The sequence below is a fragment of the Hypanus sabinus genome, chromosome 10 (assembly GCF_030144855.1).
Source record: "Hypanus sabinus isolate sHypSab1 chromosome 10, sHypSab1.hap1, whole genome shotgun sequence".
Classification (NCBI taxonomy): domain Eukaryota; kingdom Metazoa; phylum Chordata; class Chondrichthyes; order Myliobatiformes; family Dasyatidae; genus Hypanus; species Hypanus sabinus.
The window spans coordinates 152,748,882-152,773,325 of NC_082715.1; the positions used below are offsets into that span (position 1 = coordinate 152,748,882).

Consider the following 24,444-nt stretch of genomic DNA (forward strand, 5'->3'; position numbering starts at 1 on the left):
CGCTGCACTTCCTCTCAAGCCTCGCTGTCCTCTTCCAAAAGAGAGCTGGGTTGCCAGCATTTGGAAGGCCACAGGTTGGCAGCAGTGTCAGTCTTTGCAGTGTCAGTGTCAGTCAGTCTCATCCTGTTACCACCTAAGCCCGTTGAGCCAAAGTCCTATCAGTCTGCTGCCTCTTACTCCACTGCCCGCTGGATACGGCGGTCTTCTTAAACCTTTTGTGCTCTACTGGCTGACGTCACATGCCTGCGCTGTCTTGCCTCTCTTTTACCCCGAGTAGTAAAACTGCCTTCGCTCCGGAAATCTTTAGCCATTTAACTGCAGCCTTCTTGCTCCGAATCAAAACCATTGAAGATTCCTTACTTTTTTAAACCTTTTGTGCTCTACTGGCTGACATCACGTGCCTGCGCTGTCTTGCCTCTCTTTTACCTGTCGTTGAAAGAAAAGACACCGACACCCCCTCCCCACATGAAAAAGAAAAAGAAACGAAACTCACAAACCCCAAATCCCCACCTTGAACAAAAATAAGCAAAAGGTCTCCCACACAGGAAAAAACACTGAAAACATCAGACCCCAATTCCTCCCTTAACATAAAAACCAACACATCCCCCACCTGGAACCCCAACCCACCAATGGGCAACCAGAAAGAATACACAGAAAACTGAAGGAGAACAAGATAAACTACATCCAAATAATACATCAATCTCAGAATTTAGAGAACATCCTCTTGCCAGAATTGAGGAGAATAGCTACTCAAACTAGTCCTTCTGCAAAGACTGACACTGCTGCCAACCTGTGGCCTTCCAAATGCTGGCAACCCAGCTATCGATTGACCCATGGCCTCTGTGGAGAGTGACCGCTAACTTCTGCATTCTCCTCGATGTATCACTCTTCCTGGAGTGTCAGGCAGTGCCCCAGTACATCTCCTCTGAATTCACTGTAAAGCTTCCATTTCCTTGTGATAATGAGGGCATCAGAACTGAACACAATATAGTCTAATCAGAGAAACAAACAAAATGCTGGAGCAACTATTCAGGTCAGCCAATATCAATGGAGAAGAATAAAGACCCGATATTCCAGGCTGAAAACCCTTCAACAGAACTGGAAAGGAAGTGTGTGTATTGGGGTGGGGGGAGAAGCCAGAATAAGAAGGTGGGAGGAGGGGAAGGAGTAGAAGCTAAAAGCAATAGGTGAAACCAGGTGAGGTGGAAAATAGGATGGTGGTGGAGAAGAAGGGATAAAGTGAGAAGCTGGGAAGTGATAGATAGGGCTGAAGAAGAACTCTGATAGGAGAGGAGAGGAAGGGCACTAGGGGTAGTTGATGAGCAGGTGAAGAGAAGAGAACTGGCAAGAAGGGACCCATAATAGGGAACAGAAAAAGAGTTCAGGGAGGGAGCAGAAATTACCGGAAGTTGGAGATACTCATGTCATCAGGTTGGAGGCTACCCAAACGTAATATAAGGTGTTGCTCCTCCAACTTGAGAGTGGCCTCATCGTGGTAGTAGAGAAAGCCATTATCTGACTTGCAGGAGTGGCAGTGGAATTAAAATGGCAGGGGCATGGGGAGCAGTGAGCTAGAGCATATAGATGAGTGGTTGTGGAGAAAGGTGCTGTTATGCCTGCATACAAAATCAGGAAGTGAGCCATATAACCATATAACAATCACAGCACGGAAACAGGCCATCTTGGCCCTCCTAGTCCGTGCCGAACCCTTAATCTCACCTAGTCCCACCTACCCGCACTCAGCCCATAACCCTCCACTCCTTTCCTGTCCATATACCTATCCAATTTTACCTTAAATGACACAACTATGGTGTGTCTATTTATGCCATGGTGGGACTAATGTCCTGAGATACGTATATTTCAGCACAAGTAGTATTGTAGAGCACAGACTGGCATGTGGAATTATGACATAGCATTAGTGAGACTTGGTTACAGGAGGGGCAAGACTGACAGCTCAATGTTCCAGGGTTCTGTTGTTTCAACTGTGATAGAGCGGGAGGGATTGAAAGGGGAGGGGTGCCATCAGGGAAACTGTCATGGAAGTGCTCAGACAGGATAGGCCGGAGAGCTCATGTATTGAGGCTATATTGGTGGAACTGAGGAATAAGAAAGGGATGACCATGTAAATGGTATTATATTATAGACCACCCAATAGTCAGCGGAATTTAGAGCAACAAATTTGTAGAGAGATAACAGACTTTTGCAAGAAACATAACATTGTGATAGTTGGTGTTTTAAACTTTCCTCACATTGACTGGGACTCCCATATTGTAAAAGGGTTAGATGGGATAGAGTTTGTTAAATGCATTCAAGTAAATTTCCTTCATCAGTACATAGAGGTCACAACTAGAGAGAGTGTGCAATACTAGCTCTCCTATTAGGGAATGAGACAGGGCAGGTGACAGAAGTTTGTGTAGAGGAAATCTTTGCATCCAGTAATCATAGTTCCATGATTATTATGGAGAAGGATATGCCTGGTCCACAGTTAGAAATTCTAAATTGGAGAGAGGCCAATCTTTATGGTATCTTACTGCTGAATGCTGAAGCAAAGTATTCATCAAGGATCTCCTTCATCTCTGGATACATTTCCTCTTCTATCCCTGATCAGCCCTACCAACACTGACACTAGTCATCCTCCTGTTTCTCACATACCTGTAGAATGCCTTGGGGGTTTCCTTAAGCTTCCCAAAAACTTAAGTATGCTTCACTCTTCCTCTTGACTAGATGTTCCATTCCTTTGTCAACCATGGTTCCTTCACCCAATCACCCTTTCTATTGTGCATTTCCCTGAATATATCTGTTTCCAATTCACACTCCCAAGTTCCTGCCTAATAGCATCATAACTCACCATGCTCCAATTAAATAAGTTCCCATACTGTCTGCTCCTATCCCTCTCAAAGGCTATGGTACTTGTGCTCAGTTCTGGTTGCCTCACTATAGTAAGGACATGGAAACCATAGTGTTACGTACCCCATAACTGGGTCACTTACCAGCAAAGATAGAGAGGTCCATTGAAGTCTGATGCTACTATTTTTAACAGTATTTATTGATATACACAAAAATAATATCAACGCAAACATACAGATAATATACGTCGTCAATACTAAATCTAAAAGTGTGGGTAATCAATAATCAATAAGAAACAGCTCTATTGTTGTCTAGGGGATAATGTATTGTCCGATGGAAATATAAAAGTCACTCAAGTTCATGCAGGCTGTAGCCTTTGGTTGGAGTCAAGAGAGAGAGTTTAAAAGTTGCCCATTCCTTTTCTGATGTCAATCCTTCGAGAGTTGTTGGGGCTGATTTCTCCCTTGTTTTAGCTAAAGCCATTCTTCCGTGGTAAGGCCCACCAATTCCGAGGCAAATGGAAAAGGACGCATGTGTGCTTTCCACCGGCTGTCGCTATTACGTGATTTCTAGCGTTTCTTCTGGTGCGTCTGAAGGGGTTGTTCCCCAGACCCTCTTTTATCCTGACTCACAGGGTCTCAGATGTCAATCAGGGTGGAGGGATGCCTCCCCTCAACCAGCCCACTTTTGGTCATTCCCTGAGGGCTTCAAATAAATAGCACAGCACTCAATACACAATTCTGTCTCCAAGATACAATGGCCGTTTCCCATCTTTGTATCGCTGAGGGGCCAGGACATTCCAAACATCTCTCTCTCATTTCCTGGGTCTCCTGACCTGAATTAATAGCGACCTTGCGATTCTCAAAAAGGGGGAGGCTACTTTGGGACCCTTCGGCCCCTCAGAGTTGGGCACAGGTGTAACAATAGAAAGGGTGCAGAGGAGATCTACAAGGATGTTGCCTGGATTGGGGAGCATGTCTTATGAGAATAGGTTGAGTGAACTCGTCCTTTTTTCCTTGGAGCGATGGAGGATGAGAGGTGACCTGATCGAGGTATAGAAGATGATGAGAGGCATTGATCATGTGAATAGTCAGAGGCTTTTTCCCCAGGGCCGAAATGGCTAGCACGAGAGGGTACAGTTTTAAGGTCCTTGGTACAGAGGAGATGTCGGGGTAAGTTTTTTATGCAGAGAGTGGTGAGTGCACGGAATGGGCTGCCGGCGACAGTGGTGGAGGCGGATACAATAGGGTCTTTTAAGAGACTCCTGGATAGGTACATGGAGCTCAGAAAAATAGACGGCTATGAGTAACCCTGGGTAATTTCTAAGGTAAGGACATGTTTGGCACAGCTTTGTGGGCTGAAGGGCCTGCATTGTGCTATAGTGTTTCTATGTTTCTAGTAAAAGTCAAGGAGTTGTGTTCAGTGTTTCTGAAATGCTCACCCACAAAGAGATCTATCACCTGACTAGCATCGTTGTTCAGTACCAGATCCAGTATAGCACTTCCTCTAGTCTGTGTACATACTGTGTCAGGAAGCTTTCCTGGGCACACCTAAGAAATTTCACACCACCTACACCTTTCGTACTGAGGAGGTGCCAGCCAGTATTCGGGAAGTTCAAGTTACCCATGACAACAACCCTGTTATTTTTGCACCTTTCCAGTCTCTGCCTCCTTGGTGTCTCCTTCACTGTTGCGGGGGGAGGTTTAAGTAGGGTACTCCCAATGAATGAGTGCTCCCTTCCTGTTTCCTCCTATTGATACTGACTCAGTAGACAATCCTTCCACAATGTCCTCCCTTTCTACAGATGTGATACTATCCCTGATTAGCAATCCTGCTCTCCTCATCTTTCACCTCCCTGACCCTGACATCTGGGAGGCAACAATACCATCTGGCTGTCTCTTTCGCATTGAAGTCCTGGACATGAAGACCTCATCTTGAGAGCAGCAGAGATGGAAAAAGTGAGAGAAGGCAGTGGTGACCTCACAAGAGACTGCTCTTTACAGCTCGGCATTTAATACCATCATCCTCTCAAAACTCATCAGTAAACTCCAAGACCTGGGCCTCAACACTCCCTTGTGCAAATGGATCCTGGATTTCCTCACTTGCAGACCCCAGTCAGTTCAGATTAGCAAGAACATCTCCTCCACAATCTCCATCAGCACAGGCAGTGTTCTTAGCCCCCTTCTCTACTCGCTTTACACCTAAGCACAGCTTCGATACCATATTCAAACTACAAGGATTCTTTATCTTATTATTTCATGCTCTTGTTATTTATTACTATTTATTTATATTTGCATTTGCACAGTTTGTGCAAATTTGCACATTTATCCTGTTTACAGATTTGCTGTGTGTGCCCACAGGAAGAGAGAATTTCAGCGTTGTATGTGATGACCTGTATGTAGACTGATAATAAATTATACTTTGAACTTTGACTCCAGGCACGTTTTCTCTTCTATCCCTGATCACCCTCACTCTAGTCATCCTCCTGTTCTTCACAAATATGTAGAATGCCTTAAGATTCTCCTTAATCTACTTGCCAAGGCCTTCTCATGCTTCTCCCTTCTAGCTCTCCTAAGTCTATTCTTCAGCTCCTTCCTGGCTCCTTTGCAACTCTCGAGTCCTATCTGATCCTTGCTTCCTAAATCTTATGTAAGCTTCTTCCACTTGACTAGATGTTCCACACCTCTTGTCAACCACCCTTCCTCTGCCTCAAATGGTCAATCCTATTATGGATTTATTGGGTATGCCTGCAAGAAAATGAATCTCAGGGTTGCATATGGTGACCTATAGGCACTTTGATAATAAATTTACTTGGAACTTTGAAAAGTTTCTTGAGATATATGAAGTAGCAAGAGTGGGCATTGGACCCCTGTAAGATAATATTGGAGAGGTAGTAATGGGAGAAAAAGTTGAATTGAATAAGTATTTTGCAAAATTTTCACTGTTGGAATGGAAATGGAAATGGGGGTAGGAATTAAAATGAATGAGGTCACTCTCAGGGTGGATATGACCTGTCAGTCCATAGCGTCCTCTTTAGCCATGATGAAGTCACTGTCAGGCTGGAGGAGCAAGAGTTTATATTCCATCAGGTTAGCCTCCAACCTGACGATATGAACATTAATATCTCCTTCCCTCTTCCATTCGCCACTCTTTCCTCTTACCTTCACCCGCCTATCACACCCACTGGCGCCCCTTCTCCCATAATCCACTGGCCTATATCACGTTCCTTTTCCTCCAGCTCTTCACCTTTCCCACACAGCTGGCATCACCTATCACCTTCCAGCTAGTCCTCTTACCCTTCCCCCACCTTTTTCCCCCCTTCCCGGCACCTCCACTCCTGAAGATGGGTCAGTCTGAAGTGCGACATTTCGCATTGAGTTTTTCCAGTATTTTGTTGGTCTGCAGTATCTATCTCTTCATTGTATGCTAACAGTTGAACTATTATTGTATGGTGGAGCAGGCACAAAGGGGGCTACAGGTTTTGGTAATAAAACGTCTCCTGCCTCCAGCTTTCTGACGGCCCATTTCCTCTACCACCCGACCTAACCACCTCGAACCCCTCATTAACCTTCTCTCTGTCTCTCTCGTTTTACGGCGGTTGGCACCCGGCTTAATGGTGCATTACCGCCACCTTCTGCTCCGGAGTGTGCGATGGACTCACATTCTAAATCCCTTCACCCAATCGCACACACACACATACCCTAACCTACACTTTATCTCCCCCATCCTAGTACCCTATTTCTGTTTATCCATCATATCCTATAAAAAACCCCTGTACCCCTTAAGAAAGCTAAAAATACCGACCTGTGTTCTCTCACACATGCCCAGCAACCCTTTTAATGTGAATTCCTGCACCCCCAATTCCCTTAGATTAATTCTCATCATCTCTCTCTCTCTCTGTATCCCATACTTCCTGCAACTCAGAACTACATGTTCTACTGACTCCTCTTCCTGACATTCCTCACATAATCCTGTCTGATGTTTCCCTATCAATTTCAATGTTTGGTTTAGTGCACAGTGCCCCAGCCTTAACCTAGTCCACACAATTTCCTCTCTTCTGTATCTACTTCCTACCCTAGTAGCTGCAACATTTTTTTGGAACCCATAGAAATTTAACCTGACCTCCCTGATTTGCAACTCTTGTGACTGACTGAAGGACTTCATGAAATACATCTTGCTGGCTGTTTGAGTGAGAAGACCTTAAACTTGCTAGTACTGAAGATGAATCTGAGCATATCAATGCTTTGACTAGTTTAGTTTTCTCCACCCAACGCAACACAACCAACACTGCCATCATCTCCACTGTATACACCGCTAACTTATCAGATGTTCTTCTGCTGATTGCAATTGCTTTTGCTGGTATAGTTGCCCCAAACCCTGTCATTCCTGTCTCAGGTTCATTAGCACCATCTGTATAGACCTGAGTATAATCACTATACTTTTCCATCACATGACAGTTAAATGCACTTACCAAATCAGTCTTACACTTTCCTTTCCTTTTTACCTCTAACAAATGCCAGTCTACGTCAGGCCATACCAGCTTTCATGGAGCTACAACCGGATAAACTACTGCAGGACTTATCCTTAGATCAAACACTCCACATGATCTAGCAATACCATTCCCTACTCAACTAAAGTTTTCCCTCTGAAACCTCCCATTTTCCCAGGATTCCTGCAACACTCCTTTAGCTGGGTGAGAATCATTGTGTCCCTGCAAATTAACCCAGTAGTTTGCCATCAATTGCATCCTTCTTAATTCCAAAGACATTATTCCCATTTCTACCTGCAGGGCTGATACTGGTGATGTTTTAAAAGCCCCACTGCACACTCTCAAAACCTGAGCCTGAATCAGTTTCCTTATAAGAGACCTAGCTGCTGATCCATGTGCTACACTTCCATAGTCCAACACAGACCTTACTAAAGCCACATATATTCTCCTCAACACTGAACAACTTGCTCCCCATTCCCTACCAGTCAAACATCGCATCACGTTTATTACTTTTTTACATTTCTCCTCAACTTTCCTGATATGGTCTGCCCATGTTAATCGTGAATCAAATATAACTCCCAGAAATTTATATGATCCAATCCTTTCTAATTCAATCCCATACATCCTTAACTTCTTCCCTACTTCAATTCTTTTCCTAGTGAAAAATACAGTTTGAGTTTTTTTCCACTGAAAATCTACATCCCCAATCATAACCCCACTCTACCACTTCATCAATTGCTCCTTGTAGTTTCCTGATTATATGCTCCGTGTTCCTGCCTCTTTTCCACAAGGCCCCGTCATCCGCAATGACCTACCTATATCCACTGGTACCTTTGTGAAGACATCATTGATCATAATGATGAAAAGTAACGGGCTAATCACACTACCCCGAGGTGTGCCATTTCCCACTGTTTTGATAATTCTGATCCAATCCGAACTTGAATTTTTCTACCAAACAAAAAATCTTTAATCCAATTAAAAACTCTCCCCCCAACCCCCATCTTGTGCAGTTTAATTAATAATCCTTCCTTCCACATCATATCATAGGCTTTTTCAATGTCAAAAAACAGTGCAGCTACTGATTCTTTATTTGCATGGGCCTTTCTTATTTCAGTCTCTAACCTTATCATTGATTCCATGGAATTCCTTCCCTTCCTAAAACCACTGATAACTTGCCAGCATTCCTCCCTTCTCAAAATCATACGATATAACCTTTGTGTTATCAACCTTTCCATTACCTTACATATATTTGATGTTAATGCTATTGGCCTGTAGCTAGTGGGTTTTGACGGATCCTTGCCAGGTTTCCTTATTGGAATTACTACTGCTTCTTTCCTTGCACTTGGCAATCTTCCCTCCTCCCACACTCTGTTATAAAAATGCAGTAACTTCAAAAGCGCTCCTTCTCCTAGATTTTTTAGCATAACCTAGCATATTAGATCTTTCCCTGGGGAGGTTGGTCTCCATCTCTTTATTGCTCTCACCATTTCTGCCAAAGTAAATAGATCATCAATTATATCATGTTTCTTTCCTCCTGTTTAACACACCTGACTCATTGTTCTTTCCCTTCTTCAGACAAATTTTCTGAACTATGTATCTTTACAAATGACTTGGCCATGATCTCAGCCTTATCCCTGCTCCTCCGTAGATATCATTACTGGATACTCCCAATCCCTTCTATATCCCCCCCATCCTCTTAACCATTCCCCAAACCTCTCCCACCCGCATTAACCTTCCCAGTCGCCATCTATTACTCTTGTCTCAATGATACTGTAGCCCCGCCCTCCGGTACCTACGTTCGGAGCTGTTCATGGTGCGCATGCGCATGCTCCTCCCACCGGTTCTGGTCCCGCCCACGCACTGATTGGATGTTGCTCTTGCGCTGCAAGCCATTAGGAAAAGGGCTTATTGAAGGGTGAGGTAAACCCATGGAAACAGGGTGGCGCTGAGGGACGGCGGGGAAGAGCTGAATCGTGGCGCCGGCTTGCTAGCGGGCGCTTGACCGGAGCCGCGGCTTGGTGCGTCGGCCGGCGGGGAAGAACCGCTAATCGGCTCGGGAACTTGCGTGCTGGCCTTCCGTCGTGGAGCGAAGCTCAGCGGCGACGCAGGATGGTGAGTGAGTTAATGCCCGGGCCCAAGCGACAGCTCCTCCTAATCTAGTGTCACCCCCGTGAGGGTGAGTTGCTCGAAGTCCTACCATACGGATTGGTGCCGAGCGGCTGAGGGACCACTGTCACTTGGTATGCTGGTCAGAGGTGGCGCCCGTCTGCGCAGTGCACTGTCATGTTATCAGCACGATCAGAACTGGTGAGGGATGTAGACGGAGTGGATCACTTCCTGAGGCATCACAGTAACCTTTGTGGAATTGTTCTTCAGTGTTGAGGAAAGGCTGATCCAGACGGGAAGCAACATCATGCTGCTGCCATGAGTTCACTGCTGTTGTCCTTGGCTTCAGTGTTGCAATTTGGACAAAACGAAATCGACCATTACCTCCGTTAAAAATTATTATTTCCGACCATTGTGTCTCCGATATAAATTATTGCACGTGGTGGTTAGTATGAAAGAGGTGTTGTGAATTTGGGATGACCTAGATCAGGGGTGGTCAACCTTTTACATTCCATGCGTCAGTTTTTTCACGCGCGAGTTTAGATGCGCCATACAACTCTTGTGCCCCCATTCAATTCTCGTAAAAAATGTTAGTATAGACATATTTAGCATTTTTACATTATATATTAATTTAATATAAAACAAGATAAACATTAGTTACCTTAATGAGACTTCTAACAAACATATTTTGTCGTCTTTTGATTTCTTCATTTTTCTTAATCACATTCTTTCTGTAACTCAGACCCAAGCACTAGCTTCAGTTTTCCTTCTATTTCAGTCTGGTGTTGTGTTTTATGGTGTCTATTAAGATCATGTCTCATGTCGTTTTTCCGAACCCTAGTGAAAAACAGTGCTCATTCTATGCTATATTTCCTCAAAGGACAAGCAATTAATTCCAGCAATCAGGTTAATGTAGAGACATAAAAAACTACAGCACAGAAACAGGCCTTTCAGCTGCTGAACCATTTAAACTGCCCCATCCCATCCACCTGCACCCGGGACCATAGCATCTCGCATCCAAGTACCTATCCAAGCTTCCCTTTAACATTGAAATTGAAATTTCATTTGCTGGCAGCTCATTCCACACTCTCACCACCCTCTGAATAAAGAAATTTTCTCTCATGTCCAACATTTCACCTTTCACCTTTAACCTATGACATCTAGTTCTAGTCTCACCCAACCTCATTGGAAAAAGCCTGCTTGCACTTACCCTATCTATACCTCTCATAATCTTTGTATGCCTCTATCAAGTCTCCCCTCAATCTTCTATGTTCTAAGATAGAAAGTTCTAACCTATTCAATTTTTCCTCAGGTCCTCCAGTCCTGGCAATGCCCTTGTAGATTTTCACTATATTCTTTCAAGCATATTTACACCTTTCTCATAGGTAGATGATCAAAACTATACTCCATAGTCCAAATTGCCTCAGCAGTGTCTTGTACAATTTCAACAAAACATCCCATCTCCTGTACTCAATACTTTGATCAATGAAGCCAAGGTGCCAGAAGCTTTCTTTACAACCCTATCTACTCGTGACACCAGTTTCAATGCTGCACGTTGAGATCCCTTTGTTCATCTGTACTCTGACATTCACTGTGTTGGCGCATGGCCAAGTGGTTAAGGTGTTGGTCTAGTGATCTGAAGCTTGCCAGTTTGAGCCTTGGCTGAGGCTGCGTGTGTGTCCTTGAGCAAGGCACTTAACCACACATTGTTCTGCAACGACACCAGTGCCAAGCTGTATGGGTGACGTGGAGAGGGGAGACTTGCAGCTTGGGCAACTGCCGGTCTGCCATAAAAAAAACCTTGCCCAGGCTTGCGCCCTGGAAACTTTCCAAGGTGCAAATCCATGGTCTAATGAGACTAATGAAGGCCTACACTATTCACTATTCCATTCACTGTTTGGTCCTCTCAAATTGCAACACTTCACAATTGTCTGCATTAAATTCGATTGGCCATTTTTCTGCCCATTTTTCCATCTGGTCCAGATCCCGCTGCAATCTTGGAGTCATATGCAAATTTGCTGATCCAGTTTTCCACGTTGTAATCGAGACTATTGATACAGATGATAAACAACAACTGACCCAGCAATGAACCATGTGGCACTCTTCTAGTCAGAGACACAACCATCAACTACTACTGCTCTGGCTTCTCCCACAAAGCCAATGTCTAATCCAGTTTACTACCTCAGGTTGAATGACGATTGAGGTCCCTTGAGGGACCTTGTCAAATGCTTTGCTGAAGTTGACGTAGACAACATCCACTGTCTTGTATTCATCAACTTTCCTGGTGACTTCCTTGAAAAAACTTTCTAAGATTGCTTTAACATGTCCTACCACACACAAAGCCATGGTATTCTAATACTCATATCTGGTCCCTTAGAATACCTTCCAATAACTTTCCTACTATTGATGTCAGGTTCACTGGCCTATAATTTTCTCAATTATTTTAAACAGCAGAACAACATTAGCTATTTTCCTGTGAGAGGCACGGTAGCATTGTAGTTAGCACAATATTTTACAGTACAGATGACTTGGGTTTACTTCCTGCTGCTGTCTGTAAAGATGTTCTCCTCGTGACTGCATGGGTTTCCAGGCGCTTTGGTTTCCTCCCAGAGTCCAAAGATGTATCAGTTGTTACGTTGTTCAATTTCTGCACTTGCCTCCCACAGGGTCCGAGGTAACACCTTGTCAGGCCCTGGAGATTTGTCTACCCTAATTTCTCTCAAGACAGCAAACACCGCCTCCTCTGTAATCTGTATAGGGTCCATGACCTTGCTGTTTTGCCTCACTTCTATAGACTCTGCGTCCATCTTGTGATTAAATATAGATGCAAAAAATCCAGTTAAGATCTCCCCCATCACTTTTGTTCCACACCTAGAATATCATCTGAATTTCCAGAGGACCAACTTTGTCTCTTGAAATTCTTTTGCACTTCATATACTTGTATCTGTAGAAGCCCTTCAGATTCTGCTAGAGCAACTTCATGTCTTCTTTTAGCCCTCCTGATTTCTTTCTCCATGTTCTCTTGTATTTCTTAAATTCCTCAAGAACCTTATTTGTGCCTATCTGTCCTATACATGCTATGGACTTACTTTTATTTTTTTCTTAACCAGGACCTGAAAATCTCTCAAAAGCCGAGGTTCCAGAAATCTGTTATCCTTGTCTTTTATTCTGATAGGCACATGCAAGCTTTGTACTCAAAATTTCACTTTTGAAGGCCTCCCACTTGACACTTGCTATGACTGATACCATTAAAATTCATCACTCTCCAATTTAGAATTTCACCCGGAAGACCAGACTTGTGCTTTTCCATAATTACCTTGAAACTAATGGCATTATGATCACTTGATGCAAGTTGTTCCCTTACACTAACTTGTGTTACCTGCCTTGACTATTTTTTTTAGGTAGTTCAGTCTAGTTTTTGTACTGTGTCATGTAACACCGTGATCCTGAAAAACATTGGCTCATTTTTACTATGTACTGTACCAGCAGTTATGGTTGAAATGACAATAAAAATGACTTGACTTGGTTGGTTGTGGGAACATCTCAATGGGTGGGCAAGTGAGTTTGGTTATCCTCCTTTGTTTAGTAGCCTGGTGGTTTTGGTGTAAAACTGCTCTTGAACCTGGTGGTGTGAGATCTGAGACTCTTGTACCTTCTATCTGATGGCAGCAGTGATAAAAGAGCACCATCTAGATGGTGAGGATCTCTAATAATAGATGCTACTTTCCTACAACAGTGTTTTATGTAGATGTACTCAATGGTTGAAAGGGCTTTACCCATAATGTATTGAGCTGAATCCACTACCTTTTCCATTCAAAGCATCTGATGTTTCCATACCAAGTTTTGCACACTTTATTGTTGGGATTTCTATGTACTGATGAAGGAAACTTTCCTGAACACATTTGACAAACTATCCCATCTAGTCTTTCGACAGTATGGGAGTCCCAGTCAATTAGTAGAAAGTAAAATCACGTACTATCACCTGATGTTTCTTGCAACAGGCTGCAATCTCTCTACATTTTTTCCTCTAAATCCTGTGGACTATTGGGAAGGGCCTATAATCCAGCCCCTTTAATGTGGTGATAACTTTCTTGTTCCTCAATTCCACCCATAAAGCTTCACTGCTATGAAACTCTTCCTGACTAGTAACCCCTCCCCCTTTGATTCCTTTTGTTCTATCACATCTAAAACAGTGGAATGCCGGAATACTGAGCTGCAAAAGTCCTGCCCCTCCTGCAACCAAGTCTCACTAATGCCTGCAGTATCATAATTATATGTGTTGATCCATGCCCTGAGCTCATTTGCCTTTCCTACAATACTACTTGTATTGAACTATACACAACTCAGAAGATTTGTCCAACCATACTCAACCTTTTGATTCCTGACTTTTCTTGAGGCCTTAACAACATCTGTCTGCACATCCACCCCACCGTCTGTTCTGGCACTCTGGTTCCCATCCACCTGCTACTCTAATTTAAATTCCCTCCCCAGCCCCACACCTGTGCAGGACTAGCACGCCGTCATGCTAGGATATTAGACCCCCTCCAGTTTAGATGCAAACAGTCTATTCTGTACAGGTCCCACCTTCTAGGAGAGAGAGCCGGTGATGCTAAAATCTGAAGCCCTTCCTCCTATACAAGCTCCTTAGCTGCATGTTAAATTGTATGATCTTACTATTTTTGGCTTCACTAACACATGGCACAGGTAGCAATCCTGAGACCCTGGAGGTCCTGTCTTTTAACTTGGCACCTAACTCCCTGAACTCACTTTGCAGAACCTCATCCCTCTTCATATCTTTTAAATTGGTACCTCTAGGACTAAGATATCTGGCTGCTCACCCTCCCATTTATTGATACTGAGGACCTGAACCCTGGCACCTGAGAGTCAACGTGCCATCTGGGAATTTCATTCTCGTCCACAGAACCTCCTTTCTGTTTCCCTGACTAATGAATCCCTTATCACAGCTCACTACTTCTCCCCACCACCCTTCTAAGTTGCAGGGCCGGACTCTGTGCCAGAGACCTGACTGCTATGACTTTCCTCTGCTTGGTCATCCCCTACAACAATATCCAAAGTGGTATACCATAGGGTTGAGGGGGATGGCCTCAGGATATCTTTGCACTATCTGTTTAACCCCTTTCCCCTTCTTGACTGTCAGCTAGTTTCCTGCACCTTGGGTGTAAGCATCTCTCGATATGTCCTGTCTATTAACTCAGCTTCCCAAATGATCCAGAGTTCATCCAGTTCCAGCTCCAACTTCTTAACGTGAAGTGTTAGAATTTTCACCTGGATTCACTTCCTGTTGGTGAAGTTATCAGGGCCACCCTGCAAGAGGAGCATTCAGCTATTTTGGGTTCTCCTACTGCTTTAACTGTTTAATTATAAAGAGGAAACAATAAACAAAATATTTTTATTAATAAAGTATTTCAAGGCATTTTTTTTCCTTTGATAAGGAAACTAAATCTTGGCATAGTATTATTCCAGCTTTGGTTTCAGCAATTCATTGCTTAAATGTAATAGAGTTCCTTGCTCTTGTCCTTTAGTCTAATTACTGTAATGGTCAATGTGCTATTTGCTTTTCTGTACCTGCAAACTAACTTTGTCATTCACAAATGAGGATACTGAAAGCAGCCAGAGCAGTGGCATTTAATGAACAAGCAGAAAATGCTTTAAGAGCTCAGGCAACCTTTGTGGAAAAAGAAACATTCCAATGTTCTTTTATGGCAAAGAGAAAATACAGGTTAATTTTCATAGGACAGAAGGTGGGTGAGGCGATTTTGATTTTCATGACTTTTATCTCCATGCAAAAAGGATTGTTTTTCATTTTTGCCAAATGAAAAGTTTTTAATGTGTCCATATTATCTTCCATCTGCTATCTTTTCTCTTCACTCACTGAGCCTGTCTGTGTATCTTAGTAACTGCAATGTCCTGCATGCAGCTTGCTTTCCCACCTCGTTCTGTCATTAGCAACTGACAAACGCATTCATTAGCTATTTTATTTAAGGCATTAACATGTTCAGTGAATAACTGAAGTCCATTGATCCGTAAAGCACTTCACTCATTACAGAATGCCAGAATGAAAAGACCCATTATTGACTAATGTTCACCGAACTCCTAGACCTGATGCTCAACACCTCTCTGCAACTGGATCCTTGATTTCCTGATCAGCAGTGACACGTGTACCATGATTATCAACAGTGGTGCCCCACAGGACTGCCTTCAGCATGCTACCCTTTACACTCATGACTACGTGGACAGATTCACCTTTTACGTGTTTGCAGATGACACAACTGTGAGTGGAGATGGTGAGCCGAGCAGCATGACATCAGCCTTTCCTTCAGTGTGACCAAAACAAGAGCTGGTTATTGACAATGATTAATTTATAATTGACTAATCCTTTATCCAGGCTAACTTATTTTTCCAGTTCTGGTGAAGGATCTTCACCTGAAATATTAACTTTTACTTTCCTGACCTTCACGTGTTTACAGAATTTTCTTGTTTGTGTGTGTGTCTCTCTCTCTCTCTCTCTCTCTCTCTCTCTCTCTCTCTCTCTCGCATTTTTTACTTTTGAAAATGTTTCTTACTCCACTTGTTACCTTTTAACCTTTTATCCACCATATTAAACTGATCCTCAGGAAAAAAATTATTTTGTCAAACTGGAGTTTTATTTCTGCCTGATCTGAAAAATGTGCTTTTTCCTCAATTGACCAAGGGACATGCTGGCATATTGAAGATGGTGGTGAATTTTATCATCATGGAGCATAGAGTAGTACAGCACATTACAGGCCCTTCGGCCCACAATGTTGTGCTGACCCTCAAACCCTGCCTCTCATATAACCCCCCACCTTAAAATCAGTCACTGCTTTTGCTGAGAAGTGACTCTGGGAAGTGGTTCATGTTTCAGGGGTCACTGTGGGTTGGGAGTGTGATGCAGAAGGGTAAGTTTGGAGAGGATCTTTGGATGTTAATTGGAAGACCTCTTGCCTTGAGCAAATCTGTCATGTTTTTGAGCTTGGCTTCAGAATGTACAGTTGTAAGTGTAGACTGCATTCTTCAGTGTCCACACACTTCTGAGTAGCCTTGTCAGTTAACTTTTCTTTCTGTTGAAGAGATTCCACAGAACCCAAATTGTCCTCATTATTTACATCAGAACTGACAGAACCAGTGTTGAAGCAAGTCATCCTTGGCCTTAAGGGACTTTCTGAGTAAATGAAGGCTTACTGTGTTTTTGATTGATATGTGCTAGATTTAGGCAATAATAAGAAACTTCCTACTTTATATTTTTGTACAATATAGCCCTAGAATAAAAGCTACATATTATACGGTAATGTTGGAAGCATTACTGTTGGTCCGTGGAAGCAGAGTCCTGGGCTTTGGCTAAGGGGGAGTCCGTGGAAGCAGAGTCCTGGGCTTTGGCTAAGGGGGAGTCCGTGGAAGCAGAGTCCTGGGCTTTGGCTAAGGGGGAGTCCGTGGAAGCAGAGTCCTGGGCTTTGGCTAAGGGGGAGTCCGTGGAAGCAGAGTCCTGGGCTTTGGCTAAGTGGGCTTCGGCGTAAGGGGACTTCGGTAAGCTTGTGTGATTGCTCACTGAGGGGAAGAAGGTAAGGTCGTTAGGTGCTTTTTAGACTTATTCTATCAATCCAGTTCAGGTATGGGGGAGACAGTCAGAGCAGTGGTGTGCTCCGTATGCAGTATGTGGGAGGTCAGGGTCAACACAGTTGTCCCTGACGACCACACCTGCAAAAGGTGCATCCAGCTGCAGCTCCTATCAGACCGAGCTAGGGAGTTGGAGCAGGAGCTGGATGAACTACGGATCATTCGGAAGGTGGAGGCAGAGATAGATAGGAGTTATCAGGAGGTAGTCACACCAAAAAACCAAGAAGTAGGCAGATGGGTGACGGTCCAGAGAGGCAGGGGGAGCAGGCAGAGAGAGCAGAGCACCCCTGCGGCCATTCCCATTAACAATAAGTATACCGTACTGGATACTGTTGATGGGGATGACCTACCAGGAATGAGTTGTAGTGGTCCTGCCTCTGGCACAGAGGTTGAACCCTCAACTAGAAAGGGGAGGAGGGAAGAGAAGAGAGCGATAGTTTTAGGGGACTCTATAGTTAGGGGGGCAGATAGGAGATTTTGTGGGGCAGATCGGGAGTCTCGGATGGTATGTTGCCTCCCTGGTGCCAGGGTCCGGGACATCTCAGATCGGGTGCAGGCTATTCTTGAGAGTGAGGGCATGAACCCAGATGTAGTGGTCCATGTAGGGACCAATGATGTAGGTAAGGTGAGTGAGGGGGTCCTGCTTAGAGAGTTCAGGGAGTTAGGAGTGAAGCTGAAAGGCAGGACCTCCAGGGTGACAATCTCGGGATTGCTACCTGTGCCACGTGCGAGTGAGGCGAAGAATAGAATGATTATGCACATTAATACGAGGCTGAGAGCATGGTGCAGGAAGGAAGGGTTCAGGTTTTTGGATAATTGGTCTTTGTTCCAGGGACATTGGGATCTGTTTCGAAGGGATGGTCTACATCTGAACCGGAGGGGTACTAACATTCTTGCAGGAGTATTTGCCAGTGCTGCTCGGGGGGGTTTAAACTAGATGTGCAGGGGGCAGGGATCCAGATCCAGAGGGTTGGTCAGAAGGTGCATGGGGTTAAATGTGTACAAGGTTTGGGTGATCTTGAGAAGGTCATCAAAATTCAGGGTGCAATTTGCCCGATGGAAGTTCAAGGAGCTGGGTTAGGTACAGTAGACAGTGTTTTAAGCAAAGAGAGGAGGAATGGGCTAAGAATTCTATACTTGAATGCGTGTAGTGTCAGAAATAAGACAGATGAGCTTGAAGCTCAGATGAAAATGGGGAACTACGATATTGTTGGGATAACGGAGACATGGCTGCAAGGGGATCAGGCCTGGGAATTGAGTGTACCAGGGTATACGTGCTATCGTAGAGACAGAAATATGGGAAGAGGGGGTGGGGTGGCCCTGTTGGTGAGGAATGAGATTCAGTCCTTAGCAAGAGGTGACTTGGGAACAGGGGAAGTAGAGTCTGTGTGGATTGAGCTGAGGAACAGTAAGGGTAAAAAGACCCTAATGGGTGTTGTGTACAGGCCCCCAAACAGTAGCGTGGATATTGGGTACAAGTTGATTAGGGAGTTAACATTGGCATGTGCTAAAGGTAATGCAGTCGTTATGGGAGATTTCAACATGCAGGTGGACTGGGAGAATCAGGTAGGTGCTGGACCCCAGGATAGGGAGTTTGTGGAGGGTCTAAGGGATGTATTTTTGGAACAGCTTGTGCTTGAGCCAACCAGGAACGAGGCTATTTTGGACTTGGTGATGTGTAATGAACAGGAATTGATAAGTGATCTTGAAGTAAAGGAGCCATTAGGAAGTAGTGATCATAACATGATAAGTTTTTATCTACAATTTGAGAGGGATAGGGGCAGATCAGAGGTGTCAGTGTTGCAATTAAATAAAGGAGACTACGGAGCCATGAGGGATGAGCTGGCCAAAGTTAAATGGGCGGATGCCCTGGCAGGAAAGACAGTGGATCAGCAGTGGCAGATATTCTTGGGCATAATACAAAAGATGCAAATGCAGTTCATTCCAATGAGAAGGAAGGATTCAAAGAGGGGAAAGGGGCCACAGTGGTTGACAAAGGAAGTCAGAGATTGTATAGCATTAAAGAAAAAGAAGTATGACAGGGCTAAGTTGAGTGGGAATACAGATGATTGGGAAAGTTTTAAGGAACAGCAGATCTTAACTAAAAAAGCAATATGGAGAGGAAAAAATCAGGTATGAGCTCAGTCTAGCCAGGAATATAAAAGGGGATAGCAAAAGCTTTTTTAGCTATGTGAAGAGAAAGAAGATAGTTAAGAACAATGTTGGCCCCTTGAAGAATGAATTGGGAGAAATTGTTATGGGAAACAGGGAAATGGCGACAGAATTTAATGCATACTTTAGATCTGTCTTCACCAGGGAGGACACAAGCAATCTCCCAGATGTATGGATGGGCCAGGGTCATAAGATATCAGAGGAATTGAGACAGATTGACATTAGGAAAGAAACTGTGATGAGTAGACTGGTAGGACTGAAGGCTAATAAATCCCCGGGTCCAGATGGTCTGCATCCGAGGGTTCTAAAAGAGGTGGCTCAGGAAATTGCGGATGCATTGGTAATCATTTTCCAATGTTCCTTAGATTCAGGATCAGTTCCTGAAGATTGGAGAGTGGCTAATGTTGTCCCACTTTTCAAGAAGGGAGGGAAGGAGAAAACGGAGAACTATCGCCCTGTTAGCCTAACGTCAGTCGTGGGGAAGATGCTTGAGTCCATTATTAAGGACGAAATAGTGGCACATCTAGATGGCAGAAATAGGATTAGGCCGAGCCAGCATGGATTTACCAAGGGCAAATCATGCTTGACTAATCTGTTGGAGTTTTTTGAGGGTGTAACAAGGATGTTAGACGAGGGTAAGCCAGTAGATGTAGTGTACCTAGATTTTCAGAAGGCATTCGATAAGGTGCCACATAGGAGACTGGTGAGTAAAATCAGAGCTCATGGCATTGGGGGCAGGGTTTCAACATGGATAGAAAACTGGTTGGCAGATAGAAAGCAAAGGGTAGCAGTGAATGGGTGTTTCTCAGACTGGCTGGAGGTGACTAGTGGGGTACCACAGGGCTCTGTATTGGGACCACAGCTCTTTACGATTTATGTCAATGATTTAGATGAGGGCATTGAAAACTATATCAGCAAGTTTGCTGACGATACTAAACTGGGTGGCAGTGTGACATGCGAAGAGGACGTTAGGAGAATACAGGGAGACTTGGATAGGCTGAGTGAGTGGGCAGATACTTGGCAGATGTCATTCAATGTGAATAAATGTGAAGTTATCCACTTTGGAAGCTGGAACAAGAGGGCAGAGTATTGTCTGAACGGTGTCGAGTTAGGTAAGGGAGAAATGCAAAGAGACCTAGGAGTCCTAATTCACCAGTCAATGAAGGTGAATGAGCAGGTGCAACAGGCAGTGAAGAGGGCAAATGGAATGTTGGCCTTTGTTACAAGGGGAATTGAATACAAGAGCAAGGATGTTCTTTTGCATTTGTACAGGGCCCTGGTGAGACCACACCTGGAATATTGTGTACAGTTTTGGTCTCCAGGTTTAAGGAAGGACATTCTGGCAATTGAGGAAGTGCAGCGTAGATTCACTAGGTTGATTCCTGGGATGGCAGGGCTGTCTTACGCAGAGAGATTGGAGAGATTGGGCTTGTACACGCTGGAATTGAGGAGATTGAGAGGGGATCTGATTGAAACGTTTAAGATAATTAAAGGATTTGATAGGATTGAGGCAGGAAATATGTTCCAGATGTTGGGAGAGTCCAGTACCAGAGGGCATGGATTGAGAATAAGAGGTCAGTTATTTAAAACAGAGTTGAGGAAAAGCTTCTTCTCCCAGAGAGTTGTGGAGGTGTGGAATGCACTGCCTCGGAAGACGGTGGAGGCCAATTCTCTGGATGCTTTCAAGAAGGAGCTGGATAGATATCTGATGGATAGGGGAATCAAGGGATATGGGGACAAGGCAGGGACTGGGTATTGATAGTGAATGATCAGCCATGATCTCAGAATGGTGGTGCAGACTCGAGGGGCCGAATGGTCTACTTCTGCACCTATTGTCTATTGTCTATTGTTGCTAGTTGCGTTTTATTCTGCGACTGGTATACCTTGTATTTTGGTGGGGAGCAGACTGGATGGGCCAAATGGCCCAATTCTGTTCCTACGTCTTCTGGTAATTTATAAAGACTATGATTGAAAATGCTCATGCACGCCATGAATGTGAGGGATGGTTACTAACTCGCTGCAACCTTTTCCATGTGTGCCTGCATTTCAGAAGCAGATGAATTGGAAGTAACATCTGAATGTTGAAGCTGTTAGGTTGTAGCTGTGTACCTTAGACAAGGTATTGAGCCTAGTTAATTGTTTTTGTTTTTTTAAAACTAGATTCGAATTGCAGCTTTAAATGACACCACGGTGGTGGAGGACTATGAAGAATCCTTCAAGAGTCATAAAACTCAAACAAAAGAAGCACAGGTTTGTATTATCTAATGTTGTACCTATATTATGTTAATGCCAGATGACATTAGCTAGGTCAGCACAAATTGGAAAAATCCCTGGGATATTAAAGGGCAATGAGGTCTTTTTTGTGGTGGAGGTCTTGCTGCAATCAGCAGCAGGTTAGAGGGGTAGTGTGAGTGGATGAAAGCTTGTCAAATGGAGGTTATCTTGTAGTCATGCATTTTTTAAGAGGCAAATCAAAAGGTTGATCACTGTCTAAATGGAGAGAGACTAAATGAGTGGAGTACAGAGAGAGAGATAGGGCTTGAGCATGAAACTAATAAAACGCATTGTGGCAATGCATGTAAGTCGGAAGGCAAAAGGCACATTGGAATTTATCGCAAGAGTTGTGGAGTTTGGAAGCAAAAAAGCAGTGCTAGAATTTGTATAGGATGTTGGTGCACCATTTTGGTCCTCTTATTTTAAAAAAGGTATTGGCATTGCAGGTAGTTTGGTAATTTGTTAAGCTATTTCCTGGGATGAGATTGTCATCCTATTTAGATAACTTTTATAAATTAGAAGAATGAAAGATGATCTTATGGAAACATAATTCTAAGAAAGATATGTATCTAGATGTTTCTACTGGTGGGACAGTTCTGAATGAGGGATATATTTATAAGGTAAGGGAACTGAGATGTGTAAGGATCTCTTCTTGCAGAAGGTGGCGATTCACTGGAATTCTTAACACTGGAGGGTGGATTTCAGAAAGCATTCAGTTTTTAAGAGATCAGAGACCTGAGGGCTTTGCAGGTCTGACACAGAGGAGAATTGTGGTCTGGGCAGATGTGCTTGAATTCAATTAAATGCAGGGCTGGCTTGAGGGGCATGTGGTTGTTCTTGACTTCATGTGTTCTTGTTTTGTTTCTCAGGTGGAGATGTGTTAGGCAGACTAGGTAATATTCATTGGAGGCAGATCTTCAGACATTAACCAAGCATGTGTTCTCTAATATAGGAAGCTGAAGCATTTTCCCTGTACCACAAAGCATTAGATCTACAGAAGCATGATTGCTATGAAGAATCTACCAAGGCTTATCATGAGCTACTGAATACACAGCTGTTGAAAGAGGTAAGCATTAACAAATCCATAAAAAGCTACATGCCATTATAAGGTATCTGTAGTTACTAACAAACTATTTAAAAGCTATCTTGTAAGACTAGCTTTAAAAAAAGCTACTGATTTTTATTATTGATTTTAGATTTTGGATCTTTTGCAGCAGGCTTTCTATGAATTTAGTTGTGCATAGACATTTGCATGGACTCTGCTGAGAAAAATGCTCATAGCCTTGTGCTCACTCACAATCAGAAATCATTTAATAACTGAAATAAGTTTATTACGTTTAATATTAACTTAAATATACTCTTTCAGACCAATATCCTTAATAAGAAATAGTAGACAAGCAAGCAGCTCAAGATTTTGATGATCAGGAAATATAGTATTTTATCAGCTGTTATATTTCTAGAAGTAATTGCATTTGGCATTTAACTTTGGCCTATCTTTCATGGTATTACTCACTGGTAAATGTTAGCATTAATTCTGTCCAGATCACCATTTGCAGAAATGTAGCCCCGGATCTGCCGTGCTTCGCTGCTAGCTGCAGATACTTATCCATGTAGTGTTCTCTGGCTTTTCTATAGAGAAACTGCCTCCTGTTTTGAGCTAAAAGTTTGAACTTTTAACTTGTCAGTACAGAGTACTTGCTCTCATTGTTCAGTACAACAGCCCTTGTGTTTTTGTATGTAGGTTACTCTCTTGGCTTTGTTTCCACTTCATAGGAACGTTTTTTTGGCAGCAACTCTTCTATGAAGACCACTTTTGACAAGACTTCTCAGGACTGTAGAGAACTTGGTGTACTTGGGTTCCAGCAGTTTGTGTGAGTTCAGAGCTTATAGCAGTGCTGGACTTTGAGTTAGGAGGGACGTCAATTTGGTCTCTCTCATCTGCACTGTTTTTGTGGCTGACCACTGTGATTCTGGTCCTCAACCTTGTCTGTTTCTTTGTGTTTCTTCAGAAGAGTTTGGACAGCACATTTTGAAACTCCTGTCTGCTGCCACATTTCTGCTTGGGAGAGACCTTGATGTGTTGTTGCTTTGGTCATTCTTACCATGATGTAAGAATTGATGATTTGGAGGTTAAACATCTGCCACACCTTCACCTTTAGTTTGGTTGTCCCTCATCCAGGTTTGAGTCCTTCTACACCCATTTCTGTTTCAATTAATCAGTTTAGTTTATTCAACTCATTGTCACTGACTATTAGCACCTGTTTGCTATCTTTGTTTAATCATGCACTGGACCTATGCACCTATAATCAAGTTTTTATTTGAAAAGTAAGTCTATGTTACTTTCTTTAATAAAATACAAAAAAAATCTCTAACATTAAACATTTTGGAAAATAAATAATTTTAAGTCTTAAATAAGTCCTTTCCTATTGACACTAATGCAGAAAGCAAAATAAAAATAAACATCTAAAACAAAATTTGTGTTTTAAAATCTAGGATGCCTAAGGCTTTTGCTCAGTACCTACCTCCCTATTGCCTGTTAAGTTGTTGGTGTTTAGGGCAGCAATGAAGGTCCACCATCTCTGGCAGTGTTCAGGGCTTCCTTCATTATGTCAGTAGCTTGGTTTTCACTACTGTCAGTCATGTAATTACCAGGAGGAGAATCAGGAAAATCGTTGCACTCAGATGTAGAAGGATTCTTCATTGCTGGTTCCATAATAGCTTTGTTTTACCAGTCCAGCTTGTTAACCCTGAGCTGAATCCCCGAACCTGGAGATCTGGTGGACCACTCTTAGCCTGCCTCTAGCTTTTGACCTGTTTGGCTTGGGTGACCTTTGTGCCAAAGCATAAAGCCCTGACTCCAGCCAGCATATCTCTCCAGGTTAAGGTACCACATGTGAGACTGC

At 43.4% G+C, this 24,444-nt stretch overlaps 1 protein-coding gene across 3 annotated transcripts in view; it reads left to right on the forward strand.

Annotated features, from left to right (window-relative positions):
* The first annotated feature begins 9,223 nt into the window (after nt 1–9,223).
* Nucleotides 9,224–24,444, forward strand: part of cabin1 (calcineurin binding protein 1) — a 563,877-nt gene continuing 548,656 nt past the window's right edge. For all 3 annotated transcript variants that reach the window (XM_059983285.1, XM_059983287.1, XM_059983286.1), the window contains exons 1-3: nt 9,224–9,448; nt 21,428–21,517; nt 22,494–22,607. In XM_059983285.1, coding sequence (XP_059839268.1) covers nt 9,446–9,448; nt 21,428–21,517; nt 22,494–22,607 — 207 coding nt within the window. In that variant the 5' untranslated portion in view covers nt 9,224–9,445. The remainder of the gene's footprint in view (nt 9,449–21,427; nt 21,518–22,493; nt 22,608–24,444) is intronic.